At 47.6% G+C, this 20,097-nt stretch overlaps 1 protein-coding gene across 2 annotated transcripts in view; it reads left to right on the top strand.

The window, feature by feature from the left end:
- Positions 1-20,097, top strand: part of DNAL4 (dynein axonemal light chain 4) — a 102,194-nt gene that overhangs the window by 45,285 nt on the left and 36,812 nt on the right. For both annotated transcript variants that reach the window (XM_063940489.1, XM_063940490.1), the window contains 2 exons: positions 2,330-2,513; positions 4,688-4,771. In XM_063940489.1, the coding sequence (XP_063796559.1) occupies positions 2,442-2,513; positions 4,688-4,771 (156 nt within the window). In that variant the 5' untranslated portion in view covers positions 2,330-2,441. The remainder of the gene's footprint in view (positions 1-2,329; positions 2,514-4,687; positions 4,772-20,097) is intronic.

The following is a 20,097-nucleotide window of genomic DNA, read 5'->3' as shown; positions in this document are numbered from 1 at the left end:
GTTACAGAAGGTAGACGTAAAATATCTTACGCGGAAAACCGTCACACTGTTGGCCTTGGCTTCTGCAAGATGTGTGTCGGAGCTGGGGGCGTTGTCTTTCAAGAGCCCCTATTTAATCTTCCATGAGGACAGAGCTGAACTCAGGACTCGTCAGCAATTTCTTCCTAAGGTGGTGTCATCTTTTCACATCAACCAACCAATTGTGGTTCTGGTTGTGACCGACTTCTCTGTCAAAGTCTTTGAATCATACTTGCCGATATTTTAACTCTCCTCTCCGGGAGATGACCGGAGAGGAGAAGCAGGTGGGCGGTGATGAGGGAGGAGCCAAGCTGATTACATCAGCAGGCCCTGCCCACCCACCGGGAAAAGATGGTAATTGGATGAAATTTTGTTAGGGGCGGGGCTAAAATGACGCGATTAGCATCTGATCGCGTCATTAGGCTCCGCCCCCCGCCGGGTCCGTGATTTTATGGTGTTATTCTCCCTATTCTGCCCACTTCACTAGGAAGTGGGCAGAATGCGGGAGGGGTGCCCACTCTTCCGGGGGCTGCGGGGGACTACCCGAAAACCGGGTGTCTCCCGCAGAATCCGGGAGAGTAGGTAAGTATGCTTTGAATGTTGTGAGGGCTTTGAAGGTGTATGTAAAGAGAACAGCTCATCATAGGAAATCAGACTCGCAGTTTCTTTTTTTACGATCCCAATAAGATTGGGTGTCCTGCTTCAAAGCAGTCAATTGCACGTTGGATCAGGCTTACTATCCAGCATGCTTATTCCACGGCAGGATTGCCTATTCCAAAATCTGTACAGGCACACTCGACTAGGTCAGTGGATTCTTCTTGGGCGGCTGCCCGCGGTGTCTCAGCCTTACAGCTCTGCCGAGCAGCTACTTGGTCAGGTTCGAACACGTTTGCAAAGTTATATAAGTTCGATACCTTGGCCTCTGAGGACCTTCAGTTAGGTCAGTCAGTTCTGCAGGACCTCCAGCACTCTCCCACCCGATTTGGGAGCTTTGGTACTTCCCTATGGTACTGAATGGATCCCCAGTATCCTCTAGTACAGTGTTTCCCAACCTCGGTTCTCAAGGGACACTAACAGTCCTGGTTTTAGTGATATCCAGGCTTGAACTCAGGTGACTTAATTAGTACCTCAGTTATTTTGATTTAACCATCTGTGCTGAAGCCTGGATATCACTAAAACCTGCACTGTTGGTGTGCCTTGAAGACCGTGGTTGGGAATGCCTGCTCTAGGACATAAGAGAAAATAGAATTTTAAATTACCTACCGGTAAATCCTTTTCTCGTAGCCCGTAGAGGATACTGGGCGCCCGCCCAGTGCTACGTTTGTCCTGTACTGTTACTTGGTTTAGTATTGTTGTTTGGTTCAGCTGTTGCTGTTCCTGTTCCAAGTTTGGTTAGCATGGCTTTCCTCTTGTTTGTGTGTGCCGGTTCGGAATCTCGCCACTATCCTTTTATATCCTTCTCTCAAAGTATGTCCGTCTCCTCGGGCACAGTTTCCTAAACTGAGTCTGGTAGGAGGGGCATAGAGGGAGGAGCCAGCCCACACTATCAAATTCTTCAAGTGTCCATGGCTCCTAGTGAACCCGTCTATACCCCATAGTACTAAATGGATCCCCAGTATCCTCTACGGACTACGAGAAAAGGATTTACCGGTAGCTAAAATAAACAACTTTTTTTTTTTTTTAATATATATTTTTTTTTACTGTATTAGTAACTAGCTACTTATTTTTATAGTATCAAAACCAACTTAACAAATGGGTAACAAAGTAAACTAGTAGTTTAGTGAAAGCACTGAACACACTAGGCTTTGCAACTGTAAGAAAAACTTTTTATTTTTCCTTTCTTTCAGTCTACACTTTCAAGTAGAGTAGGATACATTTAGGGTGGCGACACCTCTTTAAATTAATACTGGTCCCGTTCTCTGGAGAAATGCGCTGTCCTGTAAAATGTAAAGGATTTCTTTCATTGTTGAATTCTCCCTTTTGATAAAACTCCTATCTGCTGGTTGCCCTGGTAATACAAAGAAGAGCCGTGTTCTTTAATGTTTAGGCTGCCATTGTTTGGCAGAAAAATGAAACACATACTGCACATTGGTGGCAATAAAGTACGTGCATTTAGCTGCAAACATTTGTAACCTTTGATTCTATTTGTCCTCTGTGTTTCAACTTGTGGTACAGAACTTGCTGCAGTGTTTGTTAGCAAGATCAAGGCTTTAAAAAAATAAAATAAAAAAAAGAAGGTAATACAATATGAACAAAGACATTTAGTGTAATCTGTGCTGTGTTTAAAAAAAATAAATCTGTGTTTCTTTAGGAAATTGAACACGTCTACAGCCTGTGCTGGTTCTTCCATACCCACCCCATATGTTCTGTTTTGCACAACCTAAAAGTATATACTGATTGCTGGCATTTGAGGAGAAAAAGTCATGGCAGATCCTGGAGAAGGCAAGAAGGATGAGGCAGACTACAAGAGGATGCACAGCTTCCCTTTAATACGGGTAATGCTAATAAGTCGGTCTTGTGCTCTGTGTTCAGTGCTCGTTACAGAGTACTGCAGTATGCCAAGTGAGGCATGTTACTGTCACTATGGGGGTCATTCCGAGTTGATCGCTCGCTAGCAGTTTTTAGCAGTTTTACAAACGAGTGTATATTAGCTCAGCAGAAGTGCGAACGAAAGGATCGCAGAGCGGCTACAAAAAAAAATTGTGCAGTTTTAGAGTAGCTCCAGACCTTCTCATCGCTTGCGATCTCTTCAGACCATTCATTTCCGGATTTGACGCCACAAACACGCCCTGCGTTCGGCCAGCCACGCCTGCGTTTTTCTTGGCACGCCTGCGTTTTTTCGAGCACTCCCTGAAAACGGTCAGTTGACACCCAGAAACGCCCACTTCATGTCAATCACTCTGCGGCGGCCATTGCGACTGAAAAGCTTCGCTAGACCTTGCGTAAAAATACATCGGCCGTTGTGAAAGTACGTCGCGCGTGCGCACTGTGCCGCATGCGCAGAAGTGCCGTTTTTTTTACTTAATTGCAGCGCAGCAAACATTTTCAGCTAGCGATCAACTCGGAATGACCCCCTATATGTTGTCCCTGACACCAACATGCTGGATTGTATAACGTTGCTTTTCCTTGATCATAGAGCTTTTCAAGTGTTGCATAACATATTTTATTAAAACATTCTGCATAAGGTTGAACAGAAAACAAAGTATAGAAAATAACTTAATAGCAATTCATGTTATAGTTGCTAATAGGCTGAATGAAAAGTACAGCCTAGTTACCAGATAATTCCATGGGACCTTATCATGTTTTACAATTTCTCCCTACAACATCTTCTCCCTGAAAACAAGGGTAGATTCTGAAAGTGGGAAAACTGATCCTGTGCAGTACGTGTGGCTTTTGTGATGCCCTGTATCTGTTTCTGCACCAAATTATTTTGCTTTTTAGGCTGGGTACACACTTGTCGATATGCACCCGATATATTGTCCAATCCGGCGGGTTGGACGATATATCGTTCATATCATCCAGTATGTATGTATTCAGTATATCGTTAACGATGTACAATATTTTTCGTTGTCAACGTGAAATCTAAAGATATTGTACAAGACTGCATGCACCTGGATGTGGGTGCATGTCGTCACTGACGAGAAGCAAACAATATCGTTCAGTGTGTATGAACAATATAGTTTGCGGGGGCGATCTTGCACGATGTCACATCTTATGTGACATTGGCAAGTATGTACCCTGCCTAAGAAGCTCATACTGTAGATCTATTGGTGAGCTGTATGAAGAGGTGGGAAGTTTTGAATAGCTCTATAACTGGAACTATTTGACACTTTTGAGTCAGTGTGTGCATACCTCCCAACTGTCCTGATTTTCGTGGTGTCCTGTGGTGGGGCGACAGGTCTCTCCTGTCACTCGCTGCTCTGCTTAGCCGCTGTATTCATGCGCACAGCGTCTATTCACGTGAGACATGGAAGCAAAAGCTCATTTAAGTCAATTCCTTGAGTTATTTACTAATAACTTAGCGCAGTAACTCATAGCAGCCATTCCTTCTTTCTGCTACTATTCATACATGTACAACTATGGTCTACATATTTGGTAGTTTTTGTAAAATAAATAAAATCAGTTTATATTTGGTTCATCTACGTATGCCAGTATCTACCTGTGTATTATCCATTCATTTATCCTCATTGCAAAATAACTGAATCTGTGTCATTTGGTCCGCCATTTGTGACGTTCAGCATTCAGGTCATGTGACTGGATCTGTCACTATGTGGCCAACATTCGTTTTTGTGGATCTCTGCAGAGTTTAGAATTCCTCTAATCAGAGACCAATTGGGTAACATGAACTTTAAAGTGCTATAAAAGTATATAGTTTATTTAAAAATAATAATAATAATATTGCATACATAGAATAGATAATAGCAATAGTCCTAAAAAGTGTGGTTAACATTTTTTTTCAAGCATTGATTCCCTATAATGAGATATATAAATCCTGACACTGGGCAGAATATGTCAATGGAAATATTCAGACCCCTTGGGACCCACTTGCCACCCTAGGGCTCTATGTTAATGAAAGCAAGTGGTGTCATTTTAATGACAAACGTAGTAGATAATAACAGGGTTTTCTGGCCAAAGGCTCATTCTTACAGCTGGTGTTTTCTCCCTGCAGCACACAGACATGCCAGAAGAGATGCGTGTAGAAACCATGGAACTTTGTGTTACAGCCTGTGAAAAGTTTGCCAGTAATAATGAGGTAACTTCTGCGTAACATGCTTAAAGGGCTTCCTTGCAAAAAAAAAAAAAAATGAAATGTGTACTATAAATAGGTAAGAGAAAGTACTGCCCTCCAGGTGCCTCTGCCATTCGTGAAAACGTTGGTGCCTCTCTGTATTGCCAGAACCTGCATTCTCCCTGCACCTTGCTGTGTGGAAGCTAAACTATAGTTCCTTGGCAACCCTTTTATACACAATGTGTGTACTGATGGCGGGGGCAGGTAGTGGTGAGTTCTATATATATTTTGGTGGGGAAATCCTTAATTTCCAGTAAATTAATATGTCTTATTTTGATTATTGAGATCCTAAAACGAAATATAAAGCTAATCATCAGGGGCACCACTCCCAAACCCAAACATAGGGTTATCCAACACAGTAAAAGGGAAATAGTTAATGAACGTGCCAATAGAAATAAACATTATATAAGGTTGTGTCTTTCTACACATATAATTATTATTCAGTAATTCAGTAGGTGAACACAATAATGTAAGGCTCGACAAATCTAAGAGTCAAGATGACAGTGTTGGAGCCAGACCACTCCGTCCCCCCCCCCCCCCCCCCTCCCTTTCCAAAAAATAAATAAATGGATAAACTCCCCCACAGCCACATTACCTAAAAGCTTCCCCCCTCCAAGCAAACCAACCCCAAGGCCACACAGCTAAGGGGGTAACCCCATGCAAATCAGCCCTCCGCAGCCAGGTTCACTCTGCCATCATGTAACACATCCCCAAACTGGTAAGCCCAGGCCTGAAATTCATCAGAAAGTGTGAGCCCCCCACCCCAATAAAGAGGTCCACACTCCCGAGGACCCCCACCCCTAACGCAGGCTTGCGCAGAAAGCCTGGGGCTATGCCTCACATCTCTGATGGCGGTGGATGCGTGGTTCATAGAAAATAGTTTAATTGTTCTTCACTGTGGAACTACAGGTTGAAGCAATCTTACCCTGGCATGTCGGCACTTGGAGAACCACAAGTGCCAGCATGTCAAGACCTAAGGGCCTGCTGGCACCTGTAGTCCCACTCTAAAGAGAATACAAAAATAACGACTGTACACACCGTATACATTTACTCTAAGCGTAAACCCATGGGTTCAGAGACACCTGTTAGTAACTTTAGCTATGCTTCTAGGAAACCATATTGAGAATGGGATGCTTAATCCACCTCTTCATCAGAGCAGTGGTTCACAGAAGGGGAGAGCAAGCCAAGTGGTTCCAGAGTGTATTAATATGGCAGACTAGAAGACAAAATGAGAGTGTAGCAGGCTGGGTGCACCCTACATTCCACTGGGTGTGGTATAGAAGATCTACAGTGTCTACTGTACAATAGGCAGTCAATAGGTCGACATGCAGTAGGTCGACTGGTACAAAAGGTCGACACACTTTTTTTGGGTCAAATCTTGTAGGGTTGGGAATACAGGGGAAGAAATGGGTGCATCACTACTGTAAATTATAATATATAATGAGGTTGTTAGCATATAATTGGCCAATAATATGGGCTTGCCCACCGCGTTGTGGTCACCTCTATCGAGCAAACTCCTAACACTTTGGGGTTCACATTGGGGCTCAGGGCACCCCCAAATCAGCCCAGCCACGAACCCCCCCAAGGCATCACATTAGTAGAAAATCGGGAGGTGTAATAAAGTATAGGATAAGCATAGGTAGTTACTGAGTGTAGACAGTGTTTTAAAATTATATATAAAGTGGGTGAAAAAAATATACATGGATAAAATAACACACATAGAGGTAGTGAAAAAATAGTGACTATAAGTGTTAGGCTGAGATGCCCCAGAGTGGCCCAGACAGAACAGTTCAGGGGACCCCACGTCCCAATGCTTACCCCCAAATAGACTGACACTATATGAAAATAATAGAACTTACTTTGTATTATGCCTGAATCATTGATGTGCATTCAGATGTAGGTCCCTGCTTAAAACCAGTTGGGAAGGTGGGGGAGGGGTGCTAGTCAAGAATGAAGTAATCTCAGATTTCAGGTGTGTATTTATACACATAGTATAGACTGTCACTATACAGAGGAAATGGGTCTAGACTGCACACCCTAATGGGGTTGGGAATATGTAACCACCATCACTAGAAACATATACCCTCGCAGGTTCGCTTCGCTCGCCACAGGTTACTATTCCCAGTCGTAGTCCACATGTATAGCAAATGTTGTGAAAACATTTTTTTTTTTAAGTATGTCGACATTTTGTACCTGTTGACCTAGTGCATGTTGACCATATGGTGTCGACATATGGACTGGGCCATCTAGACACTGTAGATCTATCATCCGGATACCCATTCTACCTCCCAGCACAGAATAGGTACTGGGTAGCTGTGGCTTTCATGTGCAGCTGCACAAAGCCAGCATTACATTGCTCCTAAGGGAAGGTGCCCATATATTCTTGTTCAGTAGGGCAAACATGTGGCTTGGCTCTTATTTATTATGCTGGCATGGTAGTGATGAAGAAGAAAACAGGTTCCTGTACAGAATAAATTATCGCTTGAGGTTTTACATAAGGATGGCAAAGATTAAGCAGACACCATCATAAAATAAAATACATTTAAAAAGAAAGATCTAAATTAATGTTTTTAATTATTTTATGGCTCACAAAAATCTGCACTTGTATATGTTTTTTAAGGCACAGTTTCACTGCTTTGATTTTGCACTTTGTTTTTTGTTCCTGGGATTCCTAAGAAAGTGATGGAAATTGGGGTTCAAATCTCACTGTCTTATTGATATTCAACTGGTTCATGTAAACCCTGGAATATGAAAACCAAACAATAAATCTACCTAATGTTAACTCTGCAGCAGTGGTTCCCAAACTTACTTGAATTGTGAAAACCCTAGATTGCCAGCATGTTTTTTATGGCACCCCTAGGCCAAAAGTTTCTTATTGGGAAATTCAGCAAAAATGATTAACTTAAGTAAATTAATGGGGCAGATGTATTAAGCCTGGAGAAGTGATAAAGCAGTGATAAGTGCAAGGTGATAACGCACCAGCCAGTCAGCTCCTAACTGTGAATTTACATATTAGAGCTGATTGGCTGGTGTGTTATCACCTTGCACTTATCACTGCTTTATCACTTCTCCAGGCTTAATGTATCTGCATTGTTCTTATCTGTCATCCCTGGGTTCAGTTATGTGGTGGAGGACAGGGTTGTGCTTGTGTTTGTCCACATAGTTTACAATTGGCAGCCACTAGTAATGGTTGTGGCTATGAAATAGACCATAAATAATTTGATTTGTTCATGGACCATCAACCTGTGGCACCCAGTTTGGGAAAGACATTGAAAAGAGACGAGCTTTGGGACAAATCCATTATTTCCACTTTCATGGTAAATTGCTTGTTCACAACCATTAACATTGTGTTTACATGACGTGCAATCCGTTTTATTTGGTGGGCCTCACGTGCGACCCCAAAGGGTTGCAGTGTTTTTTGTTTTGTTTTTTTAGATAAAGATACAAAATAGGGAATGCAAACAATAATATATTTCTCTTACGCCCTAGAGGATGCTGGGGTCCACATTAGTACCATGGGGTATAGACGGGTCCACTAGGAGCCACTGGCACTTTAAGAGTTTGAGAGTATGGGCTGGCTCCTCCCTCTATGCCCCTCCTATCAGACTCGGTTTACAAAATGTGCCCGGAGGAGCCGGTCACAGCTAGGGGAGCTCCATAGGAGTTATTTTAGTTTTATTATTTTAAATAGAGTTTAGGCACAGCGAGGCTGCTGGCAACAGCCTCCCTGCTTCGAGGGACTAAGGGGGGGGAGTAGTGTCCGCCCTGCGGGGTCTGAGCCACTATCTCCGCTGACAGAACACTGAGCTCCTGAGGGGATCGAACGTTTTCCGCCACAGGGGATCGCTTACCCCAGCAGCATGCCGCCGCCACCCCCTTACAGAGCAAGAAGGTCAGTGGCGAGTTAGTCACCGACCCCCTGGCAAGCGGGGAGCTGGTGTGAAGATGGCGGCAACGGGGTATGGAGCGCAGTACTAACTGCGCTCTGGGACTCAGCGGTACATAGTGCGGCGCTGTGAGGGGCGCCCTGAGCCAGCTCCTACACTGACCACCAAGCCTGTCAGGGTCCCAGGATCGCTGCCAGCACTTTTCCTCAGGCCAGTATAATCTTCAGAAGAGCGGGAAGCAGCGCCATGAAAGGGGGCGGAGCTTCTCAGAGAGGACCCAGCAGCGTTCAGCGCCGTTTTCCTGCCTGCAGAAGTGCTGTCAGTGAGAGCAGTCCATTAATATCAACTCCAGCTATCTTATACGGTACTAGGGGGTTGTAGAAGGAGGGGGGGGGGGGGGGGCTGTATATCTGTACTGTGCAACCTATTAAGGTACACAGTAAGCGCTGGTTAGGGGTCTCCCTATCTATTAGAGCTGTGTGTGGGTTGGCTCCAATCTCTGTGTCTCTCTTGCCATTCTTAGGGGGGAAACTCTGTCTGCCCTTCCGTGTGTGTGTGTGTGGTCTCCATTAAGCTATGTCCAGGGACTCTGTGTCATATGCTGCAGAGGATATGTCCTCTCAGGGTGATACCATTCCATGTAATCAGGATTGCACTGTTAGCGCAGATCCCAGCGAGGGAGCCTGAGTGGTTATCCTCTATTTCTCTGACGTCCTAGTGGATGCTGGGTACTCCGTAAGGACCATGGGGTATAGACGGGCTCCACAGGAGACTGGGCACTCTTAAAAGAAAGATTAGGTACTATATCTGGTGTGCACTGGCTCCTCCCTCTATGCCCCTCCTCCAGACCTCAGTTAGTATCTGTGCCCGGCCAGAGCTGGATGCACCCTAGGGGCTCTCCTGAGCTTCCTAGAAAAGAAAGTATTTGTTAGGTTTTTTATTTTCAGTGAGATCTGCTGGCAACAGACTCACTGCTACGTTGGACTGAGGGGAGAGAAGCGAACCTACCTGCTTGCAGCTAGCTTGGGGTTCTAAGGCTACTGGACACCATTAGCTCCAGAGGGATCGAACACAGGCCCAGTCCTCGGTCGTCCGGTCCCGGAGCCGCGCCGCCGTCCCCCTTGCAGAGCCAGAAGAACGAAGAGAAGTTGAAAATCGGCGGCTGAAGACTCCGGTCTTCATTAAGGTAGCGCACAGCACTGCAGCTGTGCGCCATTGCTCCCTTAGCACACCACACACTCCGGTCACTGATGGGTGCAGGGCGCTGGGGGGGGGGGGGGGGGGCGCCCTGGGCAGCAATTAGATTACCTTACTTGGCGAAAAGCACATAATACAGTCTGATAAACTGTATATGTGCATTAACCCCCGCCATTAAAGTACATAAAAGGACAGAAGCCCGCCGCTGAGGGGGCCGGGCCTTCTTCCTTAGCACGCCGGCGCCATTTTCTCTTCACAACTCAGCTGGAAGGAAGCTCCCCAGGCTCTCCCCTGCAGTATCCTGGTACACAAAGGGTAAAAAAGAGAGGGGGGGCACATAAATTTAGGCGCAAAACAGTGTATATAAGCTGCTATAGGGGAAAAATCACTCAGTATAGTGCACATCCCTGTATTATATAGCGCTGTGGTGTGTGCTGGCATACTCTCTCTCTGTCTCTCCAAAGGGCCTGGTGGGGGAACTGTCTTCAAATAGAGCATCCCCTGTGTGTGCGGTGTGTCGGTACGCGTGTGTCGACATGTCTGAGGTAAAAGGCTCCTCTAAGGAGGTGATAGAGCGGATATGTGTGTGGGAGGGTGTCTCCGTCGACAACGCCGACACCTGTTTGGATATGTGTAAGTGCTGAGGTAAAATTATTGCACAAAAGGTTAGGGAACAGAAAGGAAATCTACCCTGGTCTGTCCCTATGTCACAGAGTCCTTCAGAGTCTCTCTATGTTCACTATCCAAAATAACAAAGTATCGACACGGAGTTTAACTCCACTGTCGACTACGATAATGCAAAGTTACAGCCAAGAGGGCTAAAAGATATTCAATATATGAGACGGCAGCTTCCCACAAGAGAATTCTCAGGCTGTATCCTTTCCCCACTAGGGCCAGGATGTGTTGAGAATCTTCCCCTTGGGTGTCCTGTTTGCACTAGCTATTCTCAGGGATCCTGCAGATAGTGTGCACATTCTAGTATACTACCCAGACCGGCGATTGTGTCGGCATGGGTTTATAGCGCTGTGGCAGCGTGGACAGGTACCTTATCAGCAGAGATTGAGACCCTAGTATGCATATAAATATTTTAAGATGCTGTCTTAAGTGATAGATATATAATTATAAAGCATGCCCAAAGGGACATGAGTATACTGGGTCCTAGAGACAAAAGCTATGTCGATTTCTGCTTGACGTGTCCTGTAGAATATACATTGGACAGATGATGCCGACTTAAGAGGCATATGGAAGGCTGAGGATTGTGTGGAGAAAGGTTCTCGGGCCTGGTCTCCACAGCTATAGCTGGTAATTCTGATATTTTGCCTTATATTCCTGCACAGCCTAGGAAAGCACGACATTATTAAATGCAGCTTTTCGAATAAAGAAACAAGAAAGTCTGAGGTGCGTCCTTTCTTGTCAGAGCCGGGGGCAGAGGAAAGAAGCTGTTCAACACAGCTAGTCCCCAGGAACAGAAGTCCTCCCCGGCCTCTACAAAAATCCACTGCATGTCGCTGGGGCTCCACAGGCGGAGCTAGGCCCGGTGGGGACACGCCTTCGTAAGTTCAGCCACAAGTGAGTTCACTCCCTGTTAGATCCCTGGGCAATAGAAATTGTATCGCAGGGATACAGGCTGGACTGTGAGAAGATGCCCCCTCACCGAGGACCCGGCGGGCTTCCCCCCAAGAGAGGGAGCCAGTGTTAACTGCAATTCGTAAATTGTATCTTCAACAGGTGGTGGTCAAGGGTCCCCTCCTTCAACAAGAGGGTGTTATTATTCGACCATGTTATAATCCTGAAACCAGACGGTTCGGTTAGACCCATATTGAATTAAAATCCCTGAACATATACCTGAAAAGGTTCAGGTTCAAGATGGAATCGCTAAGAGTGGTCATTGCATGCCTGAAATGAATCGGGACATAAGGGATGCATACCTTCGTGTCCCCATTTATCCACCTCATCAGGCGTACCTCAGAATTGCGGTACGGGATTGTCATTACCAATTTCACCAAGGTAATGGCGGATATGATGGTGCTCCTGCGGAAGCAAGGTGTCACTATTATCACATACTTGGATGATCTCCTCATAAAAGCGAGATCAAGAGAGCAGTTGCTGGACAGCGTATCACCTTCTCTGGAAGTGAAACGGCAACACGACTGGATTCTATATATTCCGAAGTCGAAGTTGGTTCCTACAGCTCATCTGCCTCGCCTAGGCATGATCCTAGACACAGACCAGAAGAGGGTTTGTCTCCCGATAGAGAGAGCTCAGGAGCTCATGACACTGGTCAGGAATCCATTGAAAACCAAAACAGGTGTCAGTGCATCACTGCACTCGAGTCCTGGGAAGGATGATGGCATTATACGAGGCCATCCCCTTCGGCTGGTTCCATGCAAGGACAATGGAACTTACTGGACAAGTGGTCCGGATCACATCTTCAGATGCATCGGTTAATCACCCTATCCCCCAGGGCCAGGGTGTCTCTCCTGTGGTGGCTGCGGAGTGCTCACCTTCTCGAGGGCCGCAGATTCGGCATTCAGGACTGGGTCCTGGTGACCACGGATGCAAGCCTCCGAGGGTGGGGGGCAGTTACACAGGGAAGAAAATTCCAAGGTTTGTGGTCAAGCCAACAGACTTGCCTTCACATCAATATCCTGGAACTAAAAGCCATATACAACGCCCTAAGTCAAGCGGAGTTCCTGCTTCGTGACCAACCGGTTCTGATCCAGTCAGACCGCAGGGGCTCATGTAAACCGCCAGGGCGGCACAAGAAGCAGGGTGGCGAGGGTAGAAGCCACCAGAATTCTTCGCTGGGCGGAGAATCAAGTAAGCGCACTGTCAGCAGTGTTCATTCCGGGAGTGGACACGACCTCCACCCGGGAAAGTGGTGACTTCATCAGGAAGTCTTCACGCAGTTTTGCAAATTGATGGAAACTGCCTCAGGTGGACTACATGACGTCCCACCTCAATAAAAAGATAAAAAAAGGTTTTACGCTGGGTCAAGGGACTCTCAGGCGATAGCTGTGGTCGCACTAGTAACACCGTGGGTGTTCCAGTCGGTCTATATATTCCCTCCTCTTCCTCTCAGACCCAAGGGCTGAGAATTGTAATAAACGGAGGAGTGTGAACAATATTCTTTGCTCCGGATTGGCCAAGAAGGACTCGGTACCCGGAACTGCAAGAAATGCTCTCATGGCCTCTGTCTCTCAGTCGGGACATGTTGCAACAGGGACCCTGTCTGATCCAAGACCTACCGCGGCTGCGTTGGACGGCATGGCGGTTGAACGCCGGATCCTAGCGGAAAAGGGCATTCCGGATGCAGTTATTCCTACGCTGATAAAGGCTAGGAAAGACGTGACAGCAAGACTTTTTCACTGTATATGGCGAAAATAGGTTACTTGGTGTGTGGCCGGGAAGGCCCTACAGAGGAATTCCAGGGGGGTCGATTCCTGCACTTCCTACAGTCAGGAGTGACTATGGGCCTAAAATTAGGATCCATAAAGGCCAAGATTTCGGCCCTATCCCTTTTTCTCTCAAAAAGAACTGGCTTCACTGCCTGAAGTTCGGACGTTGTTACAGGGGTGCTGCATATTCAGCCCCTTTTGTGCCTCCAGTGGCACCTTGGGATCTTAACGTGTGTTGGATTCCTAAAATCCCACTGGTTTGAGCCACTTAAGACCGTGGAGCTAAAATATCTCACGTGGAAAGTGGTCATGCTTTTGGCCTTAGCTTGGACTAGGCGTGTGTCAGAATTGGCGGCTTTGTCATGTAAAAGCCCATGTCTGATCTTCCATATGGAAAAGGCAGAATGGAGAACTCGTCCCCAATTTCTCCCTAAGGTGGTATCATCATTTCATTTGAACCAACCTATTGTGGTGCCTGCGGCTACTAGGGACTTGGAGGATTCCAAGTTGCTGGACGTAGTCCGGCTCCTGAAACTTTATGTTTCCAGGACGGCTAGAGTCAGAAAAACTGACTCGCTATTTATCCTGCATGCACCCAACAAGCTGGGTGCTCCTGCTTCAAAGCAGACTATTGCTCGCTGGATCTGTAGCACGATTCAGCTTGCACATTCTGCGGCTGGACTGCCGCATCCTAAATTAGTAAAAGCCCATTCCACGAGGAAGGTGGGCTCTTCTTGGGCGGCTGCCCGAGGGGTCTCGGCTTTACAACTTTGCCGAGCTGCTACTTGGTCGGGTTCAAACACTTTTGCAAAATTCTACAAGTTTGATACCCTGGCTGAGGAGGACCTTGAGTTTGCTCATTCGGTGCTGCAGAGTCATCCGCACTCTCCCGCCCGTTTGGGAGCTTTGGTATAATCCCCATGGTCCTTACGGAGTACCCAGCATCCACTAGGACGTCAGAGAAAATAAGAATTTACTCACCGGTAATTCTATTTCTCGTAGTCCGTAGTGGATGCTGGGAGCCCGTCCCAAGTGCGGACTCTCTGCAATACATGTATATAGTTATTGCTTAACTAAAGGGTTATTGTATGAGCCATCTGTTGAGAGAGGCTCAGTTATTGTTCATACTGTTAACTGGGTTTAGTTATCACGAGTTGTACGGTGTGATTGGTGTGGCTGGTATGAGTCTTACCCTGGATTCCAAGTAATGTCAGCTCTTCCGGGCACAGTTTCCCTAACTGAGGTCTGGAGGAGGGGCATAGAGGGAGGAGCCAGTGCACACCAGATATAGTACCTAATCTTTCTTTTAAGAGTGCCCAGTCTCCTGTGGAGCCCGTCTATACCCCATGGTCCTTACGGAGTACCCAGCATCCACTACGGACTACGAGAAATAGAATTACCGGTGAGTAAATTCTTATTTAAAACTATTATTTCTCAGATTTCTACTAGGGTTGCACAAAATGAGTCTGCAACTCAGGTTTTACAGAACTCTATGGCAGTTTGGTCCAGTTCTGTTACCTCAGGGCCCCCTACTTTATGCCTCCAAAAACGTGCTCTTGCCTAGATTATGCAAGATGACACGGATACCGATTCTGATACAGCAGACGGTGATGGGGATGTGCTGTGGGGGGCGGCATCTCTTGCAAAAGGGGTGCAGTTGATGATAGAGGCCATTAGAGATGTGTTGAATTTTGCTGATACAACACCTGAGCAGGTTGAGGAGGCCTGCTTCTCTTAAGTTCGATTGAATTACAAGGAAAAGCAATACATCATTACACTTTGGTTTGAGCCGCTGCACATAAATTTCTCCTTCATCCACTAGGGGCCACTGGAGTGCAGATACAATGGGGATATAGTAAGCAGTAACTGGGAGCTGGCAGTTTAAATTTATAACCATGTGACTAGCTCCTCCCCTACTATGTCCCCCTCCAAGCTAGTCTTTATTTTGTGCCCAAGGGAGCTGGTTCACTCTTGGGACTTCTGAAGATTTTTTTATTTTTTGTTATTATTTTTATTATTTTTTATTATTCTTTCATTACACTCACAGACTGGCAGCTCTGCCTCTGCCAGTCTGCACCGTGGGAGCTGCCAGCGGGGTCCCATCGCAGCTGCGTGCGGCTTGGGATGGTCCCCGGCTGAAGGAGACGCTAGGTCTCCGGAGACCGGCCGGACACCGCTGCATGCGGCGTGTGTCGGGGCCGCTCCGTCAGCAGAAGATTCTGGCAGCGTGGCAGCGGTAAGTATAGTGGCCGGACACCGCTGCGTGCGGCGCGTGTCGGGGCCACTCCATCATCCTGCATGGACTTCCATAGAGAGAGAAACATGCCAATCGTCAGCAGTGGTGAGTACAAACGCTCCCCCCTGCTCCCCTCACTCCCAGCTCTGAACTCTGTTACAGGCATGGGGATACAGCTTAAAAGGATGCAGGCTCTGTAGCCTAATGGTCATTTTTAGGCGCTGTGCAGTTTTAAATTGAGCGCCATAACGGGTGGGTGGAGCCTAGTCCCGCTCTGCACAGCGGGTTCAGCACCTTCCCTCGCTCCCCGGCCGCGGCTCGCATTACAGGCGGGGGGATGCGGGGCGCCCTCCGCTCCGATGGCGCTGCAGGTTTTCTGATTTAAATTGGGCGCCGTGTCAGGGGTCGGAGCCTGATCCCGCTCTGCACAGCGGGTTCAACACCTTCCCCCGCTCCCCGGCCACTGCTCGCTTTGCCGGCGGGGGATGCAGGGCGCCCCCCGCTCCGATGGCACTGGAGGTGGTAAGATTAAAAAATGTGCGCCATAACGGGGGGCGGAGCTTTAATCCCGACAGAGGGCCTCAGCTCCTGACAGCTCTGCACGCGCTGGCAGCCATTTCCTCAGGGGAAACCTCTACCTCTGCTGCTTGCTGTGTAGCTTTTTCAGTGATTAAAAGGTAACCGCTAACTTCACAGCATTCCCTTGGCAATTTGTTACTGCGCTAGCGCTGTTGATTTTAAACATAGGCGCCATAGCGGGGAGGCAGGGCTTAAACCCGACTTCAGCCCTTTAGTCAGTGCTCCATTGTCCAAAGGGGCTAGTGCTGTTAATTAAACACAGAGCCCAGTTAGGCTCACTGAGTATTTACTGTTATAATTACCCTGGTAATTATCCTTTGCTGTAGGAGTGCCGGTCGTATTCAGAGCTGTTATAATAACGTATATAGTGGTTACAGCCGGCCGCGGCTCACAACTTCCACCGCAATGTATTATAATAACAGGGACATCCAGGTACGGACCTGGGTTCACGTCCCACATAACTTCACCTCGCCACATCAAATTTTCCCCAGCTTTTCTCACAGGTTGGCCACCATTTTGGGCAACCAGCGGAGCTTCCGAGAAACAGGTATTGCACCTGTTCTTCCTAATTTAGCAGTACACTACATACAGGGCGGGTATTGCCTTCCCTTTATCATTCCTTTGTACTAATGCTGTTTGTATTTGAGGAATGTGTGTGGCATCAGAGAAGGGAAACGTGCCTGTCACTCCACGTTATAGTGCAGAGATTACATAGGGCTACACTTTTTTAACCCTCTTTTTCTCTTTTCGTTTAACTAAACTTAACACCCGGGACAGAGAGAATTGTGCGGTGGAGCCATCTGCTTAGCCCTCAACGCAGCTGCATCACACCCCTGTTTGAACAGCTCAGCTTATGCAGGTAAGGTCACTGTTAACCAGAGACCCCGTCCGTCATTTCTCCTCTCCAGGTTTCTATAAGGAGGTTGCTAACCTCCATGTTACACGACTCTGCGGATGAGAGGCCTCTCTTGGAGGAGGCGATAGATGTCCAGAATACTGATGACCTCGATTTTTGGTGGAGTCTGAACAGGGTATCGAGGCGCTTTATACAGCAGTTCGTCTGGTGCTGCAGGTAAAGGAGTCGGAACTGGACACTTCAGGTTCCTCGTGGTTCGGCGCCGATGAAGAAATGACAGCGACTTTTTCTGTTTCGGATGAGCTGGATGTGCTTCGGCCGGCGGCCTGGAGGCATCCGGATGCACAATTTCAGGTATCAAACAATGTTTATTTCTCATACGTCCTAGAGGATGCTAGGGACTCCAAAAGGACCATGGGGTATAGACGGGATCCGCAAGAGACATGGGCACTATAAGACTTTAAATGGGCGTGAACTGGCTCCTCCCTCTATGCCCCTCCTCCAGACCTCATTTAGATTCTGTGCCCAGAGAGACTGGACACACACTAGGGGAGCTCTACAGAGTTTCTCTAAAAAGACTTTTGTTAGGTTTTTTATTTTCAGGGAGCACTGCTGGCAACAGGCTTCCTGCTTCGTGGGAGAGAAGCAGACCTACTTGTGTGAGTTGAAAGGCTCTGCTTCTTAGGCTACTGGACACCATTAGCTCCACAGGGTCTGATCACTTGGTGCGCCTAGCTGTTCGTTCCCGGAGCCGCGCCGCCGTCCCCCTCACAGAGCCTGAAGAGAGAAGCCGGGTGAGTAAAGAAGCAAAGAAGACTTCAAAGGCGGCAGAAGACTTCAGATCTTCCGGAGGTACCGCACAGCGCGCCATTGCTCCCTTACACAAGTGGCACTACATGGGTGCAGGGCGCAGGGGGGGGCGCCCTGGGCAGCAATAAAACCTCATATTTAACCTGGCTATATGTATATACATTGCCTAGGCAATGTATAGGGACCCCCGCCAGTATAAAAAAAAGCAGGACCGAAGCGCGCCATATAGGGGGCGGGGCTTCCTCCTCAGCTCAAACCAGCACCATTTTCTCCACAGCACAGCTGCAGAGACGCTGCTCCTGGCCCTTCACTGCTACCACAAGTAACAGGGTGCACAAAACGAGGGGGGGGGGGGGGGGGCACGGCAATTTGGTGTTGATTACTATTATATAAAAAGCGCTTGCACGTCTGGGGCATTGGTTAATTCCTTCAGACCGGTGAGGCGCTGGGTGAGAGCTGGCAAACTCCCTTTCTGTCTCTCTGAAGGACCTTACTGTGGGTCTGTCCCCTATAGCCCAGTGTGTTTGGGGGTGTCAGTACGTGTGTGTCGACATGTCTGAAATTTAATGCTTTTCCCAGGAGGAGGCTGGTGAGGGAGCTGAACAGAATGTGGGAGTGACTCTGTCAGCACCGCCGACTGCTGATTGGGTAGATATGTGGAAAGTTTTAAATGCAAGTGTGAGTCTCAGAACCAAGCATGGAGACAATCCATGGGTGATGTTTTATCACAGTCTCAGGCCCCCTCAGAAACGTCCATTTACCCAGGTAGCAGACACAGATACCGACACGGATTCCGACTCCAGTGTCGACTATAATGATGCCAAATTACATCCTAAAGTGGCTAAGAGTATTCAGTACATGATTGTGGCTATTAAAGATGTGTTGCATATCACGGAAGACCCCACTGTCCCTGACACAAGGGTCTGTATGTTTAAGGGTAAGAAACCTGAGGTAATGTTTCCTCCCTCTCATGAATTGAACGCTCTTTTTGAAAAGGCTTGGGAGTCTCCTGACAAGAGACTGCAGATTCCCAGAAGAATTGCTATGGCGTATCCTTTCCCCTCACCGGATAGATTACGGTGGGAATCATCACCCACAGTGGACAAAGCCCTGGCGCGTTTAGTCCAAGAAGGTGGCGCTACCGTCCCCTGACACGGCAGCCCTTAAGGATCCAGCAGATCGTAAACCGGAAACTACCTTAAAATCTATTTATGTTACTACTGGTACGCTACTCAGGCCGTCCGTGGCATCGGCATGGGTGAGTAGCGCTATTGAAAAGTGGGCAGATAACTTGTTATCTGACATAGACACCCTGGATAGGGACAGCGTAGTTTTGACCCTGGGTCACAGGGATGCAGCGGTTTATCTAAGGGAGGCTGCGAGGGATATTGGCCTCTCGGGATCAAGGGCCAATGCCATGGCAATCTCGGCTACGAGGGCGTTGTAGACTCATCAATGGAATGGTGATGCTGACTCTAAGAAGGCTATGGAGGCTCTGCCCTACAAAGGTGAAGTTTTGTTTGGTGAGGGCCTCGCGGACCTGGTTTCCACAGCTACCGCGGGTAAGTCTTCATTTTTGCCTTTTGTCCCTCCACAGCAAAAGAAAACACCTCAATACCAGATGCAGTCCTTTCGGTCGCATAAGTTCAGGAAAGGACGTGGTTCTTCCCTCCTCGCGGCCAGAGGTAAGAGAAGGGGTAAAAGATCCCCGGTTGGGGCAAGCTCCCAGGAACAGAAGTCCTCCCCGGCTTCAACCAAGTCCACCGCATGACGCTGGGGCTCCGCTGTGGGAGTCCGCACCGGTGGGGGCACGTCTTCAACTCTTCAGTCAGGTCTGGGTTCGCTCGGACCTAGATCCTTGGGTGCTGGATATTGTGACCCAAGGATACAAGCTGGAATTCCAAGACGTGCCTCCGCACCGATTTTTCAAATCGGCCTTACCAGTTTCTCTTCCAGAGAGAGAGGTATTATGTGCTGCAATACAAAAGCTGTGTCAACAGCAAGTCATTGTCACGGTACCCCCGTCACAACGGGGAGACGGGTTTTATTCAACACTGTTTGTGGTCCCGAAGCCGGATGGCTCGGTCAGGCCGATTCTGAACTTAAAATCCCTCAACCTTTATTTAAAAAAATTAAAATTCAAGATAGAATCTCTCCGAGCAGTGATCTCCAGTCTGAAAGGGGGGGATTTTATGGTGTCGGTTGACATAAAGGATGGGTACCTACATGTCCCCATATATCCTCCTAATCAGGCGTACCTGAGGTTCGCTGTTCAGGATTGTCACTACCAATTTCAGACGTTGCCGTTTGGTCTTTCCACGGCCCCG

The sequence above is a fragment of the Pseudophryne corroboree genome, chromosome 9 (assembly GCF_028390025.1).
Source record: "Pseudophryne corroboree isolate aPseCor3 chromosome 9, aPseCor3.hap2, whole genome shotgun sequence".
Classification (NCBI taxonomy): Eukaryota; Metazoa; Chordata; class Amphibia; order Anura; family Myobatrachidae; genus Pseudophryne; species Pseudophryne corroboree.
This window is presented reverse-complemented; position numbering and strand designations above follow the sequence as displayed.